Raw genomic sequence first — 25,551 nt, 5'->3', positions numbered from 1 at the left:
TAGGTGAAATGAATCATTTCAGGTCACACGGAGGGCAATCACGGGGGAGTTACTTAAAGTTAGCCCTTAGACCAATGTTGATAATTTGTAAAACCTGGAAGCCACAATATATTTCTCCAGAACTGATAAAGGAACAAAATGCATTTGGTTTTGTGTTGTTGTTTTGGTTTTATTTTGTTTTGTGTTTTAATGATAAAATTGACCAGTGTTGGGAAGCTTGCACATTCACTTGTGCCAACCTAGGAAAATATTTCTGTGTTGGTCTACTGTGGTGTGTAACTGGATGTATATTTCCCTGTATATTTGGGTCTAGCAGAGTTGTAAGAGTGAAAATTGGGTCAGGGTTAAACTTGCCTTACATTTCTTCATAATTTGTTGTGTATTGTGAACTTACTGTGATTTAATTTGTTGGTAGGAAAAATATATCCTTGTTACCTTGTTAAGGATATGCCCTGTGGCCAGAAAAAAAATTGGTCCATATTGTTATGTATAAGGTGTGAGGACCAATTTTCTATGATCCTGGAACATATTTTTGCACAGACTGTGTCTTGGTTAATGGGCAGATGATGTCTTTAGTCTGTTCAAGCCAGAAAGAAATCATCTTTAATAAGATTTATTTTTTACAAGTTAGACCCTGAGTTTTTACTGTAGTTTATTTCTTTATATTATTAAACTATTTACTTGAGCAGCTTGAAATTGCCAATATTTGACTATTTTTGACTTAGAAGAAATAGCAAGTTTATATGATTAAATTTAATATAAAGGCTAAAGGGCAACTACGCTACTGGCTCAGCTGGGTTTAAAGACATTGAAAGAAAGGAGATGACCAAAAGAAAGCCAGGGAGCCAATGAGGGGTTTGAAAACAACAATGGTTTTATATCAAAAACAAAGGGTTTTTTGTAGTTTTTAAAATATATGTAGTTTATTCTTTAGAGCAGTTCAAGGTTCACAGCACAAATGAGAGGAACCTAAAGATAATTCTCGTATAAGCCCTGTTTCCACACATGCTCAGCATTCCCCCACCCTCAACATTTCTCACCACAGGGGGACCTTTGTTACATTCAGTGAACCCACACGGAGACATCATTATCACACAAAGCCCATATTTACATTGAGGGGGATTTGGTCTTGGCATTGTATATTTTATGGGTTTGGACAAATGTATAATGCCATCTGTCCACCATTATTGTATCATATTTTCTTACCTTAAAAATTCTCTGTCCTCTGCCCATTTCTCCCTCCTGCCCTGTCCCCTACCTCCATAATGCTGTCTTTTTACTGTCTTCATAGTTTTGTCTTTCCCACAATGTCATATAGTTGAAATCATACAGTATAGCATTTTCAGACTACTTTCACTTAGTAACATATACTCCAAGTTCTTCCATGTATTTCTTGGCTTGATAGCTCATTTCTCTCTAATACTGAATTATAGTTCACTGGGTGTACCAGTTTATTTATTCACCTCTACTGAAGGGCATCTTGGTTGCTTCCAAGTTTAACAATTATGAGTAATGTTGCTGTGATAATTGGTGTGCAGGTTCTTGCGTGGACAAAAGTTCTCAGATCATTTGGGTAAATACCAAGGAGCATGATTGCTGGATCATATGGTGACAAATTGCCTTTCAAAGTGACTCTACCATTCTGCATTTCCACCAGCAATGGCTGAAAGCACTCACTGCTCCACATCCTTGCCAGTGTTTGGTGTATTCTCGTGTTTTGGATTTTCACCATTCTAGTAACTGTGTAGTGGTATCTCATTTTTGTTTTAATTTGCAATATCCTGATGACATACTTATTTCAACAGTGTTTATATGCTTATTTGTTGCCTATTCATTTCTTTTGCCCATTTTTAAATTGGGTTGTTGTTTTTCTTTTGTTTAGTATTAGGAGCTTTTTCCATTTTTTGGATAACAGCCTTTATTACATATGTCATTTGCAAATATTTTCTCCAAATATGTGGTTTGTGTTTTAAGTTTCTTGACAATGTCTTTCACAGAGTAAACATTTTAATTTTAATCAAGTCCAGTTTATTAATTATTTTTAAGGCATTTGTCTCTGATGTTGTATTTAAAAAGTCATGGTCATGACCAATGTCATCTTGATTTTATTCTACATTACCTGCTAGGAATTTTATAGTTTTGTGTTTTATATTTATGTCTGTGATCTACTTTGAGTTAAGATATGTGAGGGCTCAAAGACCTATGTCTACATTCATTTTTTTTGCAAGTGGATGTCTTATTTTTCCAGTACCATTGTTGAAAAGACTGGTCTTTCTCCATTGTTCTACCTTTGTTCCTTTGTCAGAGATGAGCTGACTGTTCAGGAGGGTCTGGTTTTAGACTCTGTGTTCCATTGATTTGTCTGTTCTTTTACCAGTGCCGTGCTGTCTTAAGTACTGTAGCTTTATAGTAAATATCGAAGTCAGGAAGTGTCAGTTCTTTCACTTTGTTCTCCTTCAATATTTTGTTGCTTGTTTTGGGTCTTTTGCCTGTCAGTGTAAACTTTAGAATCATTTTGTTGATATCACAAAATAACTTGTTGGGATTTTTGATTGGGACTATATCAAATCTCTAGATCAAATTGGTAATAGTGATTTCATGACAATATTGAGTCTTCTTATTGGTGAAAATGCAATAGTATTGTTTATTTAGTTATTATTTGATTTCTTTCACCAGTATTTTTTAATTGTTCTCACATCACATATCTGATATTTTGTTATATTTGTACCTAAGTATTTCACTGATTTGTGTGCTAACAGATATGGTCTTGTGTTTTTGATTTCACAATTACTTGTTCATTGCTTGTATACAGGAAACCAATGGAGTTTTGTATATTAATCTTTATTTGGTAACCTTGCTGTGATAACTCAGTGGCAGAATTTTTGGAGTTGATTTTCTAAAGATTTTCTTTTACATAGAAAATCATGTCATCCGTGAACAAAGACAGTTTTATTTATTTCTTCCCAATGTGTACCTTTTATTTCCTTCTAATGTTACTTTTGCTGATCTCCAGTATAATGTTGAAAAGAAGTGGTGAGAGAAGGTATCTTTGCCTTTGTGCATGATCTCACCAGTTTCTCATCAAACAAGTATGATGATGTTAACTGTAGGTTCTTTGAGGATGTTCATAATGAAGCTGAGGAAGTTATCTATCGTCAGTTTGCCAAAAGTTTATATTATGAATAGGTGTTGGATATTGCCAAATGTTTTTCTGCATCTATTGATATAATCACGTAGTTCTTTTTTCTGTTAGTGTAATTGATCTGTTTATATGATGGATCATAATTGATTTGTGAGTGTTCAACCAGCCTTGCATTTGTGGGATAAATCCAGCTTGGGCATGGTGTATAATTGTTTATACATTGTTGGATTCGATTTGCTAATATTTTTCTGAGGATTTTTGCATTTATGTTTTGGGGAGTTATTGTTTTGTATTTTTCTTCTAGTTTTGGTATTAGGCTAATTTCAACCTCATAGAATGAATTAGGAGGCATTCCCTCTGTTTCTGTCCTCTGGAGGTGATTGTAGAGAATTAGTATAATTATTACTTAAATGTCCTATAGATTACACTAGTGAACCCATCTGGTTCTGATGCCTGCTGTTTTTAGATTATTATCTATTGACTCTTTTTAATAGAGAAAGGCCTATTCACATTGTCTTTCTTCTTGTGTGAGATCTTGCAGATTGTTTCAGAGCATTAGTTTTTTCTTGTGAACTATGAAAATTGTGGGCATAGAGTTCGCAGTAATCCTTTGTTGTCTTGTTGATATCCACGGATCTCTAGTGACGGCACCTTCAAGTTTCCTCAGGTACAAACCTAGTAGTAGATCTTTCTACTTTTCTAATATATACATTTAATGCTACAAAAATTCCCTCTAAACACTACTTATACTGCATCCCACAGATCTGATAAGTTTTTATTTAGTTCATAGTCTTTTTAATTTCTTTTGAGAGTTATTCTTTGACCCTTGTGTTATTTAGAAGTGTCGTCTAATCTCCACATATTTGGGGATTTTCCAGCTATCTTTGTTTCCAATTTCTAGTTTAATTCCTCCGTGGTCTAGAGTCTACATTGTATGATTTCTATTTTTTAAAAAAATTGTTGAGGTGCTTTTAGTGGCCTAAAATGTGCTCTATCTTGGTGAATGTTTCATATGAGCTTAAAGAATGTGTTGTGCTGTTGTTGGATGAAGTAGTCTATACATGTTAATTCTATTAATCAAGTCGGTTAATGGTGTTGGAGAGTAATTATATTCCTTACTGGTTTTCTGCCTGCTGAACATGTCCATTTCTGTAGAGGGAGATTGCAGTCTCCATTTACAACAGAGGATTCATCTGTTTGTTCTTGTTCTGTTTTTGTCTCAACTAATGCTCTGTTGTTAGACACATACTCATTAAGCCTTATGTCTTCTTGGAGAATGTACCCCCTTATCATTATGCAATGTTCCTTGTTACTTATGATAATTTTATCTGACCTGAAGTTTCTCTGTCTGAAATTAATAAAACTACTACTGCTTTCTTTTGGGTAGTATTAGCATGGTAGACATTTCCTCATTTCTTTACTTGTAACCTGTCATGTGTCTTTATATTTAAAATGAGTTTCTTGTAGACAGCATATACTTGGATCTTGTTTTTGATCCATTCTGACAAGTGGTATTTTTAAATTGTTATATTTAGACCACTGACATTTAAAATGACTTGTGATATAGTTAGAATAATATCTACCATGCTTTTCACTGATTTCCATTTATTGGCCTTGTTCTTTGTTCCTATTTTTGCCCACTATTCTTTTTCTGCCTTTTGTGGCTATAATTGAATGTTTTATGTAATTCCATTTTCTGTCTTTTCTTAGATATCAAAAAAACTTCTTTTTTTAGTGGCTGACCTAGAGTTTGCAATATACTGAGTTAGCTAAAAGGTCCATTTAGTTTTTTCTGTAAAATAAAAGACACATTTATTTCCACCAATAACTTTATTGTTTTGGATATTTTGAGTATGTTGGCTATCTCCTGCTATTGGCTTCTAGTGGGTAGAGGCCAGGGTGCTGCTAAACTTCTTTCAATGCATAAGACAGCCCCACAGCAAAGAATCATTTGGCCATAATGTCAATAGGACCAAGAAACATCACAAACCACTTTTGACATGTTCTACCAGTCACTGCACCTTCTCCATAAAGTGACTACACAAAAATTTACCAATTTTGGTAAGTTTTTTAAATGCACAGCTGTCACAAAACAATCTACCAAAATTATTTCAAATGAAGTTAAAGAAAACTAGGTACTACTAGAGCCATCTTACAGAAAAAAACACAACAAACTTATTTTGCCAACTCAATAGTAATTCCATGCCCCTCAGCTGTGAGCTTCACAGTTTTATTAGTTATCAAAGTCACCTTCTTGACATCTTTTTTAAAAAGATTTTGTTTAGACAGAGGGGAAGGAGAAAGAGAGGGTGAGAAACGTCAATGTGTGATTGCTTTTCACGTGCCCCCTACTGGGGCCTGCTCACAACCCAGGCATGTGCCCTGACTGAGAATCGAACTGGCGACCCTTTGATTCGCTGGTCAGTGCTTAATCCTCTGAGCTACACCAGCCAGGGCTGCCATCTCATTCTACTGATTTTTACATCCAAAGGGGAATGCGGAGTTGATTTTTATTTTTAATTTTGTCTCGGAGACCTAAGAACAAGCATGCCATAATGTCTACTTGAGCCTTGTTTTCAAGTTTTAAATTTAGTCTTTAAAAGTTTACATGGTATACATGTAAAAAAGCATGGTTCAACCATTTCCAATATACCTACCTAAATAGGTAAATATAAAACAATAATCCATAAGCTTCTATTAAGCACTTGCTGTGAATTTAGCACAAAGTATTTACAGCACACATTTGAATTAACAGCTAACAAATCCAGAATATCTTGGATGTTTACTATGTATCAGTACCATGATGTCAAAATTTCTCAAGAAATTCTGTAAGTTTTAGAGGGAGCTTAATTTCTTGTAGACAAGAAAACAAGGCTTTAGCACATAAATGTTCCTTCTGGAAGAGAAGAATTGTTAGCAGAGACCTGACCCATTGAGCACAACGGATGTCACTCTTTCTCTTGATACACACAGTCTCCCTTTATGGCCACAATTTGGCCATTTTTTGGTTCTCACTCTGACTTTACAACATTCTTAGTAGGTACTAGTATTATTCACACACACACATACATGTATATATAATCAGTGGAGTTTTTAGAAAAGTTAGAGAAATATAGTAGAATAAATATTAGTTTGGGAGTCAGAAAATATGAGTAAAACATCATATGTGGGAGCAATATCAGCCAGCTGCTTACCAATCAAGTTTTCCTCCTGAGCACATAGTTAAACAGAAAGTCCCAGCCTTCCTTGCCCCAGTGACTGCGTTCTGGGAAGTGGTAAGTGAGTGGGGATGAAGTGCACCAGTTCCAGAAGGGGGCCAAGCAACTTGTTGTGTGTGATCTTCCCTTCTTTCTCTACTGGCTGGCTGGCTGGAGGGGAGCTCGAGGCACTAGATTTCTATAGACAGAAGAAGCCTGGGCCCCTGGATTAGCCCATGTCAATTCCCCTGTCTTAATGAGGAATGAATTATGGTTGGTCACCAAGAGTTGGAGGATTTTGTCAATTGTGGCAGGTAGTATTATATTGATCAATACAGTTATGGACATAGAATTTAAGAGTAGATTTAAGTCTGCCCCATAGTGCCAAAATAAACCTCAAACCAGAGACTATATGTGTTAAATCTTGTATTCTAGAACATACTGGATGTTCTTCTAAGAACATATGAGTTAATGTTACAGTAAAATAACTGTAGTTTTGGGGAATATACATTTATGGTATCCATAACATTTTTCATCTTTTAAAATGCACTCAGAGGAAATCTAATTGATATTAACCACAGACATTATGAGATCTGATGCCAACATTTACCTTTTATTATTTTAGTTGTAGAATTAAACTGAGATATTAGAAGATGAATTTTTTTTCATTTGAGAATTCTACTTTATGGTGGTCAGTTAGTATCTTTAATAGTTGTTTTTGAAACTTTGGAAGAACAGTTAAGTCAGGAATGCAAATTTGAATTTACTGTGTTGTAGGACTTCTCTCATATAATGTGATAACCTTGTAGTAAAAGATAAATTCAGTATTCCTGACATCTATCTTAGACGCTTCAAGGACATATACTTTATTGGATTTTTCTCTTAAAAACTGGTATTATTATAAAAGCTTGGGGTTGAAAGAAACTTTAAATGTCAATCCTAACACACATTTCTGTCATCATTTGTATAATAAAAATAAATGCCTTGACAAATCGGTTAAAATATATAACTCTCTCAGGAGCAATTCTTTCACATAGAAATATATAGTAATAGTAACTTCAAATAAAATGCCTTGCTTTTGACTTATGGCTTCTATTTCTAAGTGGAATCTGCAGAATGATGGGGCACTTTTTTCTCAGACAGAAAAACTCCAGCAACCATGTAGCACACTAGGCATGGGTGCCAGGAGACTGTCGTGAGAAGCACTTGTTCCAAACCCATTTTAGAATGAGGGCCTATACTCTCTTCCCACCCCCTGCTCCATCAGAGTATATGTAGCCTGCACGGTATGTCTCTTTTATTTGCTTTGAATTGTGTGTCCAAGATTATTTGTTATCTGTTTATAGTGTTGAATCTCTCTGTACAGCTTCATTGCTTGTCTCCAAGGAACTCCATTCTCAAAAAATCTTCTCATAAATAACTTCCTATCATTAGTAAATCAAATTGTATTCATTAGAATAAAAAGGTTTATATTCAGCAGGAGGGACGGCTGTCCCCTCCACTTCTATGTCACCACCGAAAAGTAGTTCCCAAACAGTCTGACTGCAGAGGAACCCATTGTAACTGAGAAAAGGAAGACATACTTGGCATGAGGGTATTTTTTTTGTCCATATCTTTTAATTTCTTCATATACTGCCTTTTAATAACCCACAGTATTTGTGAGTAAGGAAGTGTGAGTTGTGAAAACTCTTAAAAGATATTCCTTACCTTCTCTTTTGATTTCTTTCTTTGTATATGTATTTTTTATTCGAGAGAGTGATAAACATAAACTTGTTGTTCCACTACTGTTGTTCCACTTATTCGTGCACTGATTGGTTGCCTCTTGGATGTGCCCTGACCAGGGACTGAATTTGCAACCTTGGCATATTCCAGAGACTGTGGGTTTTGTTTTTTTTTAAATTAAACTATTTGATTTGTGTGTTTTTTATATTGATTTTATTTTAAAATATTTTTAAAGATTTTATTTATTTATTTTTAGAGAGAAGGGAAGGGTGGGAAAGAAACATCATGTGCGGTTGCCTCTCATGTACCCCGAACCAGGGACCTGGCCTCCAACCCAGACATGTGCCCTGACTGGGAATGAACCGGCGACACCTTGGTTCACAGGCTGGCACTCATTCTGCTGAGCCACATCAGCCAGGGCTCACTTGGGTTTTTTATTGCGGTAATAAACATAACAAAATTTTCCATTTAACCATTTAAAAATGCACAGTGGTATTAAATACATTCACGATGTTGTGCAAACATCCCCACCATCCTTCTGTATAACTCTTTCATTTTGTAAAACTGAAACTCTGTGCTTATTACATCATAACGCCCTCTTTTCCTTACCCTTTATTCCCAGGCCGTCACTCTCCTACTTTCTGTCTCTGTGATGTTGACTGCTCTAAGCACTGAATGTCTCTGTTGGGGGAAATCTCTAAGTCTAAATTCAGGACCAATTCTGAAGAACTGACACATGGCCTTATTCCAAGTCATAAAAGCTTTAATAGGAGAAACTCACATACCTGGGCAAAGCAGCTGCGCTCCCAGTGCTGGTGGGCTGGGGATCATTCACCCCCATCTTAGGACAGGGTCTCTTTTTATAGGGGGTTAATAGTAAAATCACATGGTAGGTGGTCATATAGACCACCGGAAAGAACAGTACATTCCTAAGTTAACAGTTAACATCAGGCAGTTACCCACATTCTATACATTCATTAACTTCCTTCCTGGGGTCATGACGTTTATCTTTGGGCAGCAGTCAGGGTTTCTGGGTAGCCAGCCAAGCCTGAGGCTACAGAGCATTAAATAGTCACAGAGGGTTAAAGAGTCCCAACATTTCCCAGATGCTGTTGCTGCTGGAGTCATATTGCATCTCTGAGTTCTCCTATAAAGGGAATTATATAAAGGGAATTATATACATCATATAAAGGGAATTATACTGTATTTGTCCTTTAGGGACTGGTTCATTTCACTTAGCATAATGTCCTCAAGGTTCATCCATGTTGTAGCATGTGACAGGATTTCCTCCCTTTTTAAAGCTAAGTAGCATTCCATTGTATGTATATACCACACGTTTTTATCCCCTCATTCATCAAGAGACACGTGGATTGCTTTCTCCTTCGGTGATTGTGAAGAGCTTTGCTAGGAGTATGGATGTGCAAATCTCTCCTTGAGACCATACTTTCAATTCTTTTGAATATAAACCCCAAAATGGGATTTCTGTTCATTCTAATTTTTGAGCAACTGACACGCTGTTTTTCCATAATAGTTGCACCATTTTACTGTGCACAAGTGTTTCTACTTCTCCATATACCACCAATACTTGTTATGTGATAGTTGGCCATCTTAATGGGTGTGAGGCAATACCTTATTATTTTTTTAAGGTTATTTATTTATTAGAGAGTAGAAAAGGGAGGGAGACAGGGAGAGAAACACCTGTGTGAGACAGAAACATCAACCCGTTGCCCCTGGTGCACACCCTGACCAGGGACTGAACCTGCAACCCAGGCACGTGCCCTGGCCAGGCATTGCACTGGCAACTTTTTTCTTTGCAGAACGATGCCCAGTCAACTGAGGTACATCTGTCAGGGCTGGTTTTGATGTGCATTTCGCTGATGATTAGTGATGTTGACCACTTTTTCATATGCTTGTTAGCCATTTGTACGTCACTTTAGGACAAATGTCTACCCAAACCATTTAGCTGTTTTTTTAATCAGGTTATTTTATTTATTTTTGTTATTGTTGAGTTGTATGCATTCTTAAAATATTCACATTGTACTTCATAAAACTTGCAGTGCAATGAATGACTTAATCTGTGGAGTAAAAAATTATTTCATTTAAATGTAAATTTTCTCATCAAAGTTTTGATGTTTATTTTATAGCATCCAATGATTTTGCTTGCAGATACTGGCTAATTACAGCAGCAAAATAATACAGCGTGACTTTTGGGGTAGAGAATTGGGCTTAGAATCTTCATAGCCAAAGTCAGTTTTTTAATTCACATTGAAAGGGTCATCTCATGGAAATACCTCAAGGTTGAGCACAGGTGGTTGTCCCTTGTTACTGCTGCCCCATCACTGAATATATGAGGGCTGTCTGGAGAAAATCCAGCCATTGTAAATGTACCATATCTTGCTGTGTATAATGTGCACTCTTCTGCCCAAATTTTAGAGGGAAAAATAACAATGTACATTTTACATGGGTAGCACTAATTCTGTATCTATGTGTTTTAAATTATTTTATGCTTGTGCATTAAAAGTATAACTAGAAAGCACTATCTATATGCAAAATAATACCTTGGAATACAATAATCACTTTTGTTTCTAAATATAAATAAAAATTGAATTAAAAAATTAAAATGAAAGATTTTTTTTCCTGAAAGTTTGGGCCAAAAACATGGGTGCGAATTATACACAGGAATGTATTACATGGCAAAATAACGTAATGATGACAGTTTGGGCAACATCAATGCAACCTGGCAGCCAGTGAGAGTGGACTGGAAGATGCCTATGTGAACAATGACAGCTCACTGTACTAGTCAGTGGGGGCAGTAGATGCTATTGAGTGAGCATGTGTACCGCGTGGCTGTCACATTCAAAATAATTGAGTAGAGCAATGAATCTGCATCAGATTTTGCATTAAGCTTGAACATTCCTCATGGAAACTCTTCAGATGATTCAGAAGGCTGCAGGCATGGGCAACGGGTGACTGGCAGCTTCATCAGGACAATGCACCTGCTCATGTATCATGGCTCATGAATCATATCATGTCTCATGCAGAGGTTTCTGACAAAATATCAAATCACCCAGGTGACTCACCCTCCCTGCAGTTCAGAATTGGCACCCTGCGACTTCTGGCTTTTCTCAAAACTAAAATCACCCTTGGAAGGGAAGAGATTTCAGACTATCAATAAGATTCAGAAAAATGGGACAGGGCAGCTGATGGCAATTGGGAGAACTATGTGAGGTCCCAAGGTGCCTACTTTGAAGGGGAGTGAGGCATCATTGTCCTATGTACAATGTTTCTTGTATCTTGTATCTTCTTCAATAAATGTCTCTTTTTCATAATACATGGCTGGAGACCTGCTGGGCAGACCTTGTATAGCTGCCTTCTGGCCACCATCCCAGCCAGAATGGATTCTAGACGGTCTTTATTTCTTTACATTCTGCCCTGTGGTAGCACATCCAGTAGGTGAAATCTGGGACAAGTGTTTTCCCAACCAGAGTGCAGGCACTTTTAACTTCTGTGGGGAAGGTGGACTCTGCTCATAAGATGGCGGTATCCTCAAAAATAGCAAAATGTGACAAATGTGCACTGTTTTTCCCCTTAGTTCACCCAATATCACTTCTAAGAAATAAAAGTGCTTCCTGACTCCATACTATGCAACACTCCCCAGTAGACTGAAAATATGCCCTTCTGTGACAAAAAGAAAACTCAAAATTTCATTCATGTAACAAGTTGTCAAGTCAAGAATCTGTGAACAGTGTCCATTTTCCTCATCTTGTCCTGAGAGGATTGGGTAGATTAAACTACAAAGTCACCATACCTAAAACACTTTTATATGAAATGATGGTAGAAAACTAGAGATTCACCATCACTTCTGGTGTATTGGAATTGCTGCTAGCCATGCCAATATAGGCAGGAACGGCTCCCAGGAATGTTCCTGACACCGACGGCCCTGGCATTGAACTGTAAAGTGTGTATAGCTACTGACCTGGCACCAGGACTCCATGGGAAGTGGAGACCGGAGACCCGAAGTCTGAATTTTTTTTAGTCACAGTTGAGAATGTTGAACTTCCTTCTCCTCATCGTATGTGTCAAATTAAAAAAGGAAGATTTGCTGCTTACACCTAGTCAAAATTAAAGGTCAGTCGTTGGAATAGTATATTCAGTAAACATTTTTCCTTATGTAAATTATTTTGTTGTATGACATAAATCTCTAGCAGAGCTAAAAAATATCTAATACATCTGCATGTGAAGGAACTTGTTTTATGCATCTTGCCCATCAAATTGCCTCTCAGGGTACAGTCCTTCCAGACGAGGCCCAGAAGTTCCAGAAGTGGTGGCATGCAGAATTGCCATCGATAGTATAAAATGGCTTAAGGAATAATTTGTCCAGTAACTAAACTTTTATATAGACTCATCAGTAAATATATATGGTATATGGACAACGTGATGATACTGTTATTTTGCTAAAAATAACAAGTGATTTAGAAATGTATAGACCTTGATTTCAGATTTTATATATTTCTTTAGAATTCTTGGTCATCCCACAACTTACACATAAAGAGAAGTGATGTATGAAGCCACAAACAAAAAGTGAAAGATTAGCAGGAACTTCAAAATGTAAACATGTCAAAAACTTTTGTGAAAAAATAAATTCTCATGATCAAAATATGAAGACAAGGGAAAGAATGATGGCAACCAAAAGAATGTAAATGATGAAAATAACAGGGGAGAGTAAGATGATGATGAGGTTCTAACAGGAAACAGCAGAACAAAGGGAAGATTAATGCTGTTGTAAAGAAAAACAATTTCTTAGGTCAGCAAAATACACAGAATTATCGGCAGCAGTTTCATTTTGACCTTGATAATTATTGTAACATCTCACTTTGATCTTTTAGGATAAATTGATATCATTCAGTACTATTCAATAAAAAAGAGTGTTTTCACCAAAATGCTCATTAATTTTTTATAGAGGTTCAGCAGAATATTAATGAAAAAATTCTTTGTAAACATTTTACATGAAATATGGAAGGAGACTGTAAAACTACTATGAGATGCTAGGCCAGTTTATTTGAAAAGCAGAGGTCACATATATTGTTTGGCCGGTAAGCTGTTTTGAATAAGACAGAGATTACATATTTGACTTTATAGAATGTATAAGTATGTTTAACAACCTTAAAAGTTATGAAGATTTCATGGAGCTCATTATGGTTCTGGTTATTTTGAATTACACATAAGTAAAATTAAAATGTACTAGCTTTTCAAAGCTAGCCCCAGACATGCACTGCTATGAAATAAATACTCTGTCCCCCTGAAATCCCTATGTTGTGATCCATATGTTATGGTACTAGGAAGGTGGGACTTTGGGGAGGGGAGTAGGCCATGAGGGTGGAGTCTTCAAAAATGGGATTAAAGCCCTTCTATAAAAGACCCCAGAGAGTTCCTTTACCCCTTCCACCCTGTGAGGGCACAAGGAAAAGATGGCTATCCATGAGCCAGGAAACGGGTCCTCATCAGACATTGAATCTATTGGCTCCTTGATCTTGGACTTCCCAGTCTCCAGAACCATGAGAAGTAAATGGTTGTTTAAGCTATTCAGTCTAGAGTATTTTTTTTTTTTGTTATAGCAGCACAAATGGACTAAGACCAGTGGCATCTGCCACCTCTGGGCACTTGTTAGGAATCAAAATTTTTTGGGCTCTGCTCTGGACCACTGAATGGGGTCTGGCCAGTAATGGTGTTTTAACAAATTCTTGGGGTTATTTTGATGCATGCCAACATGAGAGAACACCTTTGCTGGCCAACCAAATGGAAGAACAGGCTTGAAAAAACTGGTTAGTATCTTTTTGAAGTGCCAAAAAAGGTAATTGTGGTTTTAAAACTATCATGTGAGAGCCCTGGCTGGTATGGCTCAGTGGATTGAGCACCAGCCTGCAAACTGAGTAGTTGCAGGTTCAATTCCCGGTCAGGAAGCATGCCTGGATTGCAGGCCAGTATTTCTTTCCTTCTCTCTCCCTTCCTCCCTCCCTCCCTTTTTCTCCTCCCTCCCTTGTCCTCTTTCTAAAAACCTTACACTATTAAGTGAGAGAGATTTCTTCTGAGGTTATGATTAAATGGAATACTTTTCAAATAACAAGTTTCATGAAAATCTTCAAAGTAATGGTTAAATTTAATTTGTTTTTGGACAAACACTTGACAGATGTCAAGATGAAATATCAATTGTGACTTATCTAAATTGCTTAAGAAGAATTAATCTAAATCATGGGAAGGTGCATACACAATGGTGAAGCGGTAATGACGCTTCACCAGGAAGCCAAATGATGACACTCGACAACACTCCATGGTTATAGAAATAGGTCATTGTTGATTACATGCAGTTGTAAGTAATAATATAGCGATATCTGTATACCCTTCACACAGTAGAATATGACATTTTAATTGTCATGTGGAAAGATCTTTTGGACCTTTTCGATAAAACAAATGAGAAGTTACAGACTCCTAATTTGGAAACATGTGAAGGCTATATCATTTTGTCTTTATTTGGTAAAAGATTGAAAGAAAACTCAGATAATATATTAATAAAATAGGAAAAATCAATAAAAGTAAAAGTGAAATCAGTAAGCCTAGTTATTCTGCTGCTAAGAAGTGACTTCTAATAAAAACTTTTCAAATCTTAGTAAAGACAGTATTTCTTTAGGAAAAAGAAATATACAATTAATGAAGAGGATGAAGTATATTAATAGGTTGGGAGAAAATTTAAGTTTCAGACTGGATCTGAGAGAAAATACTTATATCAATGAAAAAAAGCATAACACTCACAAATGTCACTTTAATGAAGACATCTGTCACTTCTCAGGAAAACTTGAAATGAACTAAAAATTAATGGCTCAGACATGAAAGGAACTTGATGAAGTGTCCCCCCAAGTGGAGAACAATCTAACAATTTGCATGACATCAGAAATAGTTAATTTGAAGAGCAAAGAAAACTTTCTAAGCTGTCAGCAATAAAAGACACATTCTCCCATCAAACAGGCTAAAGGCTGAATAATTTTTCTGTTCTCTCTGTAGACCATGGCAATACAAAAGCACTGGCACTGGGAGAAGCAATCCAAGAGCATGAAGCCAAGAAATGTGGAAAGAACACAGTATTATAGAGACAGGCCAAGGAGTTATTTTTTAAATAATATTTTTCTAGATTTTTGTAGCATTTATAAGCTTTTTTGAATCCTGTCCTTTGTAATTTTTCTCATTTAAAATAAATATTTACTTTTTTCTGTCATTTTTCAAATGAGCCCTCTCTCCAAATTTTATAACTTTCAGGCATTACAAAACTAGGCTTCATTCAATTCTGGGAGCTGGAATAGTGTTCTCAGCATAAAATAAGCGTCTTTAAATATCAAATAAATGGTTGTCATGAGAAAATATTCTCTTTGGAGGAGATGCCAAACATCACAAAATTTATAAAGTTTACTTTGAAACTTTATTTTTAAAAACAGACTATATTATATGTTGAATTAGTACCTATTACCCAAATTTAAGTGATTAAACTTTTCACATTAATTTGCTTCACTTTTTCTCTTGTTTTCTATGGTGTTTAAAAGCAAATTCCTGGGTATCTGTACCGCATCCCTTCACACCTCATCTGTGTCTCCAGCAAATGTGGAGAGTTCCTAACATACTCACTTAACCAAACGTTTAGTCATTACCTCTAACAAAATTATAAACTGATTCAGTGTTGTCCTCTAATAACCCTCATCTACCACCAAATATTTCCAGTTTTCTCAAAAATGAATTTTTGCATTGTGTTTATTTGAATCATGATACAAGCAAGGTCAGTACATTTAATGTTAGTATAGTTCTGAGATCTCTATTACTATGTCACATTATTTTCCCCTGTGTCACTCACTCATTGCAGAACCAAAGTCAGTTGTCCTGTGCAATGTGTAATATTTTGGATGTCTGTTTTCTCTGGTGTCATTAACTTGTAACTCTACCTGCCTTATTTCCTGTAAATGGAAGTTAGCTCTAGACCAGTGGTTCTTAGACTTCAGTGTGTATCAGAATCCCTGCAGGGCCTATTACAACACAGATTATCGGGTCCTGCCCCAAAGAGTGTGTTTCAGTTGGTCTAGGATGGGTACTAATAGTTTGTACTTCTAATACGTTCTTGGGAAATGTGGATACTACTGGACTAGCAGGCATGCTTGGAGAACTATTGCTTCTGAACTAAGTTTGGATTACATTCCATTTTTTTTCCTTTTGATGAGCTTCTTAAGCAATGCTGTATGCTTCCTTTTACATCACGTCAGCAGGTACACAGTGTCCAGTCATCACACTTTCAATGATGCTAAGATTTCCCGGTAGATTCAGTAATGAACACTGATATTTAAAAAAAGTAGTTGCGATTTAAAAAGTAACTCATCTCTTCTGTATAACTCCAATGTGTACGCAGTCATTCAGAAAGCATTTACTTTATTTTCACCGTGTGCTTGACGTTGTATAAGGTTATAAAGATGAAAAAGGCATGGTCATGAAGGTGACCCCAACTTCCAGTAACTCTCAGTCTCTGTGGAAAATGGACATGTGAGCTGACTTGTACAGTATTTCATGATCACTGCTATGACAGATATATGCAGAAAGTGTGAAAGTATGGGTGTCTGACACCGAATTCATCGGACTCTTCCCTTATTTAGCACATAATGAAGAAGTGAAAGTGTTGTCTTCCTTTCTTTTGGCTGAAATCAGACATTCACCCCCCCCCACCTCCCAGCGGCATCTCAGATCAAGTACTGTGGCATTGCTGCCTGAGCCATCCTGTGCTCTGACCACAGAGGGTGCAGACAGATTCAGCTTCCTCCTTGCGGGGACTTCTCTAGGTCTAGTGATGCAGTTATGTTAAGGGTGGGAAAATGTGATAAAGGGAAGTGAAAATGGATTTTCAGAAGGGTCTTTGCTAAGGAAAGCCACATGTTATCTCAAGAGGAACAAATGGAATATATACCCTTATTTTACCATGTGCTTCCTTGCCCAAATTTTCAAGGGAAAGATAAAGATGCACGTTATATGTGGGCATAATGATTACATACCATGGGTATAATAATGGGTGTAATAATCCCATCTATAATGTATACAAAAATGTGAGTTTGCATTATACACAACAAAATAGGGTAACTAAGGCAAAAATGTATCCTTATCCCCACAAGCTAACACCTGTGTTTTAAGGATAATCAAATATGCACCTTTCATAGGGCCTCAGTTGTGAATCTATAATATTTTTTGTATATTTTTAAAATCTGCTTCGGACTTTCTGGATTCATACCTGGGATATGAAAATAATTGCTCCTGAAATGAAGGCTTCCTAGGATCTGGTCATCTGAAGTTTTTAGTGACGCAAGGCAGGTGTATGGAGCAATGACCGCCTTATGTGGGTTATTAGGGACCTATCATAATTTTTATTGCTTGATTCTATACCCTCTCAATACCCACATTTCCTGTTTTTTGAAAGAAACTTATTTTCATAGCAGTTTTAAAGTTCACATCAAAATAGAAAGGAAGGTAAAGAGATTTCCCATATACCCTCTGCAGCTTCATAGTTTCCCCATTAACATCCGTCACCAGAGGGATACATTTGTTACAATTGATAAGTCTACATCAACAAATGATAATTTCCCCAAACCCATAGTTTACTTGGGTTCACTCATCATGATGTACATTATGGGTTTGGACAAATGGATAATGATGTATCCGTCATTGTAATATTACACAGTTTTTCATTGTACTTTGCCTATTTATTTCTGTTAATACCCACATTCAGCAACCACTTATATTTTTTTACTATCCATCATTTTGCCTTTTCTGTAATGTCATAGAATTAGAATCATACATTATGGCACCTTTTCATATTGGATTTTATGGTTCCTTTATGTCTTTTCACAGCTTGAGAGCTCATTGTGTTTTCAGTGTCAAGTAATATTGTATTATCTGGATGTACCACAGTTTACTTACTTCTCTACTGAAGTATATCTTGGTTGCTTCTAAGCTTTGGCTATTATGTATCAAGCTGCTGTATGCATCTGTGTGTGCAGGTTTTTGCTTAGGCATAAGTTTTTAGCTTCTTGGGTAAATACTATAAAGCACAATTCCTGGATTGTATGGTAAGAATATGTTCAGTTTATGAGAAAAAGCCAAACTCTCTTCCAAAGTGGTTGTACCATTTTGCATTCCCATCAACAAGGAATGAGAGTTTCTGTTACCCAACATCCTGGTCTGCTTTCTGTGTTGTGAGCATTCCAGGTTTTGGCCATCCAAACAGGTCTGTAGTGGTGCCTTATCTCATTGTTTTAATTTGCTTTCTCTCCGATGACTGAGGATGTGGAACATCTTTTAATGTGCTTATTTGTCATCCGTACATCTTCTTTGGTAAGATATATTCTGAGGTCTTTGGTCCATTTTTAATATGGCTGGGTTTTTTTGTTGAAGTTTTAGTGTTCTTTGTGTATTTTGGATAACAGTGCTTTATCAGATGTATCTTTTACAAATATTCTTCCCCAGTCTGGGGCACTTATCTTCATTTTCTCATGTTTTGAGAGACCAAACAGTTCTGTAGAAAACTAGTCTTGAATGCCAACTCTGTAGAGGGCGCATCCTGTGTGGTGTGAGGGGAAATGTAGGAGGATGTGTATCGATGCTTCTCTCAGTGGAGCTCAAAGGAAAATGCAAATTAACATGAAGAAAAAAGTAGCAGGCAACAGAAGTATTCAGTTTTGTGTCAAATGCCATAGTATTGGGTTGGCCAAAAAGTACATTTAGTTTTTTCCATATGATGGCTCCAGTAGTGCTCGATTGTCTTTAACTTTATGTGAAACAATTTTATTAGACTGTATTGTGACAGCTGTCATAGTGTGCATTTTTAAAAAGCTTATCAGAGATAAGCTTAGACTTGGTGAATTCTCATGCAGCCATTTCAGTATTGAAGATGGAGGGAAAATACACATTTTCAGTGTATGCTTTACTATATCAAGAAAGGTACAAACACAACGGAAATGCAAAAATCCCCAAAGATTTGTGCAGTGTATGAAGAATGCGTTGTGACTGCTAGAACATGTCAAAAGTGGTTTGCAAAGCTTCTTGGTACTATTGACATTTTGGACAAAAAATTCTTTGCTATAGGGCTATCTTTTGCATTGGAAGATGTTTAGCAGCACCTCTGGCCTCTGCCCACTAGAAGCCAATAGCGGGAGATAGCCAACATACTCAAAATATCCAAATCAATAAAGTTATTGGTGACAATGCAAAATGTGTCTTTTATTTTATGGAAAAACTAAATAGACTTTTTGGCCAGCCTAATATATTTATTTATGAGTGCACAATTTAGCAGAAAGATATAAGGTGCACTGAGGTAGAAGTGGGGATCTTTGTGGAAGTTGAAATTAATCTGATCGACCTTGAAAGCTACAGTTAGACCTTCCATGGTAGGGGGGCAAGAAATGAAACTCCACCTGAAAAACAGAATTTAGAGTTACAAAAATTTTAGTTGATATTATAGAGGATAAAAGCATTAATTATGTTTTAGATTTAGTTCCTGAATACTCTCAAAGCCATTGAGAATGGGCTTTCTTTACCCTAAGTGACTAGGACTATAAATCCTATATGGTTCCAAGTGATTCTATTTATAGCATATGGCTGATTTGTCTCTCACAGTGTGTAGGAAGAATAAATTAGCTTGGCATATTTTAAATCATGTTAAGTCTATTATAACATTTTCCAAATATTGTGCCTTGCCATTTAAAAACATATCCTAAAAACATATTCTATATGGTATATCTTTCAAACAAGTGGAATATTTGCCTTGTATTTTATTAGATACTATCATCTTTTTAATGATTGAAACTGTAAAAATATGCTGGTTTTTAAATTTTTACTTTACTTTTAAGGTCAGTTGTCAATTCTAGTTTTATTATTCCTCCTCTGATTATACAGTTTTATTAGTGTGATCCATAACGCATGTTGAATGTAAGTTATCATGACAAAAGGCATTTTTGAACATTGTTAATTTAAATTGCCCATTAGCAAGATCTTTCAGAAGGATTTCATTTTGGATAGGTTTGAGGATAGCTGCTGCTTTTTACAGATGCTACTATCTATTTATTTGGAGCCACCTATGTATCTAAATTATTAGGTGTGAAATCTGCATTTTTACTCTGGCTTTCTAATGATTGGTTTCTGTACTACTCCAGACTCAATTACAAGTGACTAAAACTCAGATATAATCAAAATAAAAGGGGTGGGGAGTGGATGATGTATGTTACTGTAGGTGTTTGGGTTAATTTCAGGCTCAGTTGTATCTAGATGTTCAAGTGATGTTGTCTGGACTGTTTCTGTTGGCTTAGCTCTGCTGGATTCAACCCAATTTCAGTTATCGGCAAATTGTTTCACCTAGAGGTGAAGTTGAGGCACCCCTATACAAGGTATAGAAGGTTGATGCCTGTAGGACTGCCACTTTCACTTGGTGAAAAGCAGGGGCTCTTTCTGAAAGGCAAAGATGCCAGGCTGACAGAGAAGTAGGAGACACCACAGCAGGACCCATGGTTGGTCTTCCGTACAATGATCAGTTTGTGAAAACTGTCTAGATGGGCATTCATCATCTCTCAAGCATTAGGAAGCCCTGGGCTTGACCAATGATTTGGAGGAATCCTAGTTACTTTTTTCTAGATAAAAACAGTTGCCATCATAGAACTCATGCACAATATATAAACTAATTTTAAAGAATGTTGTCATATAAATAACAACCCTATTCTCAATGGTATTTTATATAGCCTTTGCTGGGCAAGTCAAATAAATAGATCTACCCCTCAGTTTCCTTGTCTGTTTAAAGAATACTAATGCAATTAGACTGACTATGCTTTGGGGTCATTTCCATTTCAAAGAACTTGTGGTTCAATGATTCTCTTCCAAAATTGATCACAAGTTGGTTTTACTTTTCTTTGGAACAGGGATATTGAGTGGAAAGAGTAATTGCTCTCAAAAAGCTAAATTCAATAAAACTTTGTGCAGTGATGGAAATGTTCCATGTGGCTATTGAGCACTTGAAATGTGACTGATGTGACTGGGGAAATGAATTTTTCTTATAAATTAATTTTGATTTAAGTTAGAATAGCCACGGCTCCAGAATTATCAACTCGTTTAAATGAGACTTTGTATGAGAAAGGGTTGAAATTAAAAAGAAAACCAAGTGCGTATGTTTGTGCAATGAATTTAAAAACAATTTCCTCCTTCGTTTTCAGTCTCCTGCACATAGCTACTCAAGCTATGACTCGGGCAAAAATGAGAGTGGAGACAGAGGCGCTGAAGACCTGTCTCTAAACAGAGGGGACGAAGATGAAGATGATCACGATGACCACGATGATTCTGAGAAAGTTAACGAGACAGATGGCGTTGAGGCAGAGCGGCTGAAAGCTTTCAATGTGAGTCCTGCCACACTCCCCGTGTGGCTTAATTTTTACCACTTCACTTTCATGTTGTTGCTTATTGGTAAAAGTGGATACTTTAGAGACATGTTTGTTTAATTTACAGAAGGATTTAAAAAGTACATGAAACACTCTTTGCCAACCAGACACCAGAATTGCTGTGTTTTGTTTAGAATTTTAAAGCCAAATGTGAGCTGAAAACTGGAGTTGTGTTGTGTGAGTATGCATGTTTACCTAGTGGATGAAGGGGGCCTCAGCTGATTGCTCCAAAGAGTTCGCCGCCCGTCACCAGTTATTTCTTTTGCTTTCCCAGCTTATCTAATTATGCATGACAAAAGAGTCAGTTGTTTGTTTTCAGAGATTAGTACACCGTGCAGTGTAGCATTGGAGCAGTCTTATTTATCTTTAATAGAGAATTTTATGGGGTGCTTAATTGTCCCAGTCTACTGTTACTTCCTGATTTTTTTTCTGCACAGTAGTCTATACTTTTCTGTCTGTCTTTGTCTGTCTGCCTTTCTCTCTTTCTCTCTTTTTATCCAACCATTTAGAAAGTCTTTAAAGGGTGTTTGATTAAAATTTCTGGCTTTCCATTGCAAAGTTCTCCAGTGAATAAACCAAGAAAGAGTATTTTCCTATCAGTAATCAAGACAGAAAGCTAGGAATAGCAGAGAGCAGCCCTCCAAACCCTTCTCCTCTGTCTCCCTCTTGCCAACAGATGTTTGTCAGGCTGTTTGTAGATGAAAACTTGGACCGAATGGTCCCAATCTCTAAGCAGCCCAAAGAAAAGATCCAGGCTATCATTGACTCATGCAGGCGACAATTCCCTGAGTATCAAGAGCGTGCCAGAAAACGCATACGTACTTACCTCAAGTCCTGCAGGCGGATGAAAAGAAGTGGTTTTGAGATGGTGAGTTTTGAATTAAAACACAGCCCTAGATTCCATCAAAATCCCACATGTACACCATGACACAATTTTTTTTTTCATCTTAGTGTCTTTTTTATTTTTTCCATAATGTCAGGTCAAAGGGGTTCTTGTTTGCTCGTTTGTTTTTCTCCCCCTTCTCCTTTCCATCTTCCTGAAGTATTTATCCCCTTTGTTTATCCGATAAGGAACACCTGGTGAACCCAGTGCTCGCAGGCCCAGTTGATACCATGTCATAAGCAATGAGGGTGATATGAGTAAAATCCCATGAGAACCAGCATCTCATTCATGTTCGTTTTCTTTCTGTTACTACTAAAGTGGACATAAGGTTAATCAAGTCTCGAACTGAAGCATCCGTTGTTGCTATAGATGGCATGTGAGAATGGCTTTTTGTGGAATGAAAGGAAATGGATGGGTCCATCTAAGTAACATCGTTTTCATGCCAACGGTTAACAAATAGCAAGCCTTGAAAATAAAGATCAGGGACTGGAAATCCTCATGTGAAAAATAAGGTTTTGTTGTACTGAGTATATCTGTGTGCTTGTGGATGGTAACATGAGCTTTTATATTCAGCTGGGCTTTAGCGACAGGTGAGACTACACCAGTGTTAGATTACTTATGGGTGCAAATCAGATACCAGTTTTTTAAATTTGATTCTATTTCACCTTGCTCTCTAATTGTTACACCTTTAAATAGTGCATATATTTACAGTGTTTTTTTAATTTCTTTTTTATGTATGTGAGCAGAAATGTACTGGCAATTTTCTGAAATATGTATTTTTTCCCTCTTGGCTCCATTAAAGCCAAAACTGTCAGCATTTGTGATCTGTGCCTCTGGTTTATTCAGTGTGATGGAGTAGGAATTGGTGTGAATAGGAGAGGTTTCAGAGGATGTTTTATATATATATATATATATATACACACACACACACACACACACACATATACACACACACATATATATACACATATATATACGAGAAATCATTTTTCAACTGTAAATAAAATGACAAAAGTAACAAATCTATTGCATGCTATTGATTTTCCTACATTGGCTTGTAAAAATAACTTTGATATTTTTTTAAAAGGAAAATGACTGTTATTATAGAGAAGCCGCCATCTGCCGACATGGTGAGGAGCAGCCGCTGCGGCCCCCACAGGGCCAGTCACTTCATCCACCTGTCCTCAGTCACTTCTCTGGGCTCATAATCATTCCTACTTTATAAAGCTATGACAATAGTATAAATCGTCACATGCAGAACTCTGTGAGCCATTTCTGATACGCAGTAATTGCTAAATAAGTCTTAACTCTGAAAATGTTACCTATCAAAAATTATTTAATTCTTTATCTGAAAAAGCTTACCAGATGTTTGCAGTATAAAAGCACAGAACCCTCCATTTAGATAATTGCTTATCTCTCAGAATCACTATACTGAAATCAGAGTTTGTGGTACAGAAGTCATTTTAAAATGAGAATGGCATAGCTATGTCTGATCAAACTGAATTATAACAATAGAGGTGACGTGATGTAAGAGAAAAGAAAAATGCTTGAAAAAAAGCTATGTTCCCCATTACTGAATTATTAAAAAGTTATTACCACTTACCCAATAGGAGAAAGATGATAGACAACAAGAATATCGAAACAGGTATAAAAGCCCAGAATCCTGGCATTGACATTCGATTGAGTTCGGGACTACTAAGCAGTTGATATGAAATTCCAGTTAAAACCATGTCTCATTCAGAGGAGAAAATACAATATATACCTTCCTTTTTTTAGTAACAATAAAGATAATATTATGTGTCAATTTTTTTATTTTAACAGCATCTAACATTACTTTTTTTTTTAAATCTTTTAAGTTTAGAGATTCTTCTCTTTGGTAAAATGTAATTTTTCATGGTACAAATTTCTTATTAATCATTATTTTAGAGAAAAAATCATTTTCATATAGAATTCTTAATTTCTCCAAGGCATATTTGAGACATTCATGGGTGTTTTTCATTGATGGTATTTATTTACTTCAATGAACATATGTTTGTGGTTTGCACAGGGAGCAGAAAATTGACTGCTTCAAAGTAAAATTGCTCTATAAACTGATCAATACATGTGTAATGCACACAACATTATATAAAGTAATAAGGAGAAACAGGTGTTTGACCTGTTAATTATGAAAATATAACATGTTCCCTGATTATGATGATGCATTGAGATGAAAGTTGTGGCAAGTGAAATGCTTAAGATATAATGCAAGACCTAATATAATTGTTAAATGAACAACATGGATGAAGGCTGACATTCTAGGTTAGCCCATTTTTTATACATTACTCAGTAATGGACTATTAGAAATAAAAAATCTACCATCAGGAGGACACTCGGAGTTTTGATTTGTTTTTGTGTCACTTCGTGGTCATGGAACCTGGGGAGAGTTGTGTGTCATTCTGAATAGTCATCTTTCTCTAGAATAGATAGGAAAAGGCCATGAGTAGGACAGATTGTAATCACTACTAAATATTGTACATGAATAGTTCTGAATAGTTCATGAATAGTCATCATAATGTTTAAATTTGGTATAATATTAACAGGTATTTTTAAAAATTGAAACAACATTAAACAAACCATCTTTTCTATTGTGTTTAGTGCAGGTAGACATGAAGAAAATGGATCGTTTTCAGTAGGTGATTGTTTTCACATGCAAATTACTCTACAATACTTAACAAGTCAACAAGGCAACCTAAAGAAGTTTTTAATATAGTTTTAAAATGGGATTGTTGGGTGCAGGATTATTTGGTAAGGGATTCTGTATTATAAAATGAAAGTGGCATTCAATAAACTTAGTTCTTCCAGTGAGTCAGGATGTCTAGGCCAGGGGACTACTAAAATAGAGTGAAATACTAAATTATATGTTTCCTGCTGACTTTGATTAAGAAATCCAAAGAAGTATCCCCATAGAAGTGCTTTATCGCAGCATATTTTAGTACTGTACTTGAGAATCTTGGCATTCACTTTGACTAATTTTCTGCTGTCATTAATACAAAATCTATTTATGTTTAATTATTTTGCACTGTCCCTCAAGAGTTTACATTTCAACAGATACTTTTAATTGACTGCCTACAATAA

At 36.2% G+C, this 25,551-nt stretch overlaps 1 protein-coding gene across 4 annotated transcripts in view; it reads left to right on the top strand.

The window, feature by feature from the left end:
• The window catches only part of NOL4 (nucleolar protein 4), a 285,053-nt gene that overhangs the window by 168,976 nt on the left and 90,526 nt on the right, over positions 1-25,551 (top strand). For 2 of the 4 annotated variants that reach the window (XM_037154492.2, XM_037154496.2), the window contains exons 7-8: positions 21,333-21,512; positions 22,231-22,422. In XM_037154492.2, coding sequence (XP_037010387.2) covers positions 21,333-21,512; positions 22,231-22,422 — 372 coding nt within the window. The remainder of the gene's footprint in view (positions 1-21,332; positions 21,513-22,230; positions 22,423-25,551) is intronic. The other 2 variants (XM_037154493.2, XM_053664284.1) reach the window with 1 other exon arrangement.

The sequence above is a fragment of the Artibeus jamaicensis genome, unplaced genomic scaffold, assembly GCF_021234435.1.
Source record: "Artibeus jamaicensis isolate MK-2021 breed Jamaican fruit bat unplaced genomic scaffold, CSHL_Jam_final contig_354, whole genome shotgun sequence".
Lineage (NCBI taxonomy): Eukaryota > Metazoa > Chordata > Mammalia > Chiroptera > Phyllostomidae > Artibeus > Artibeus jamaicensis.
This window is presented reverse-complemented; position numbering and strand designations above follow the sequence as displayed.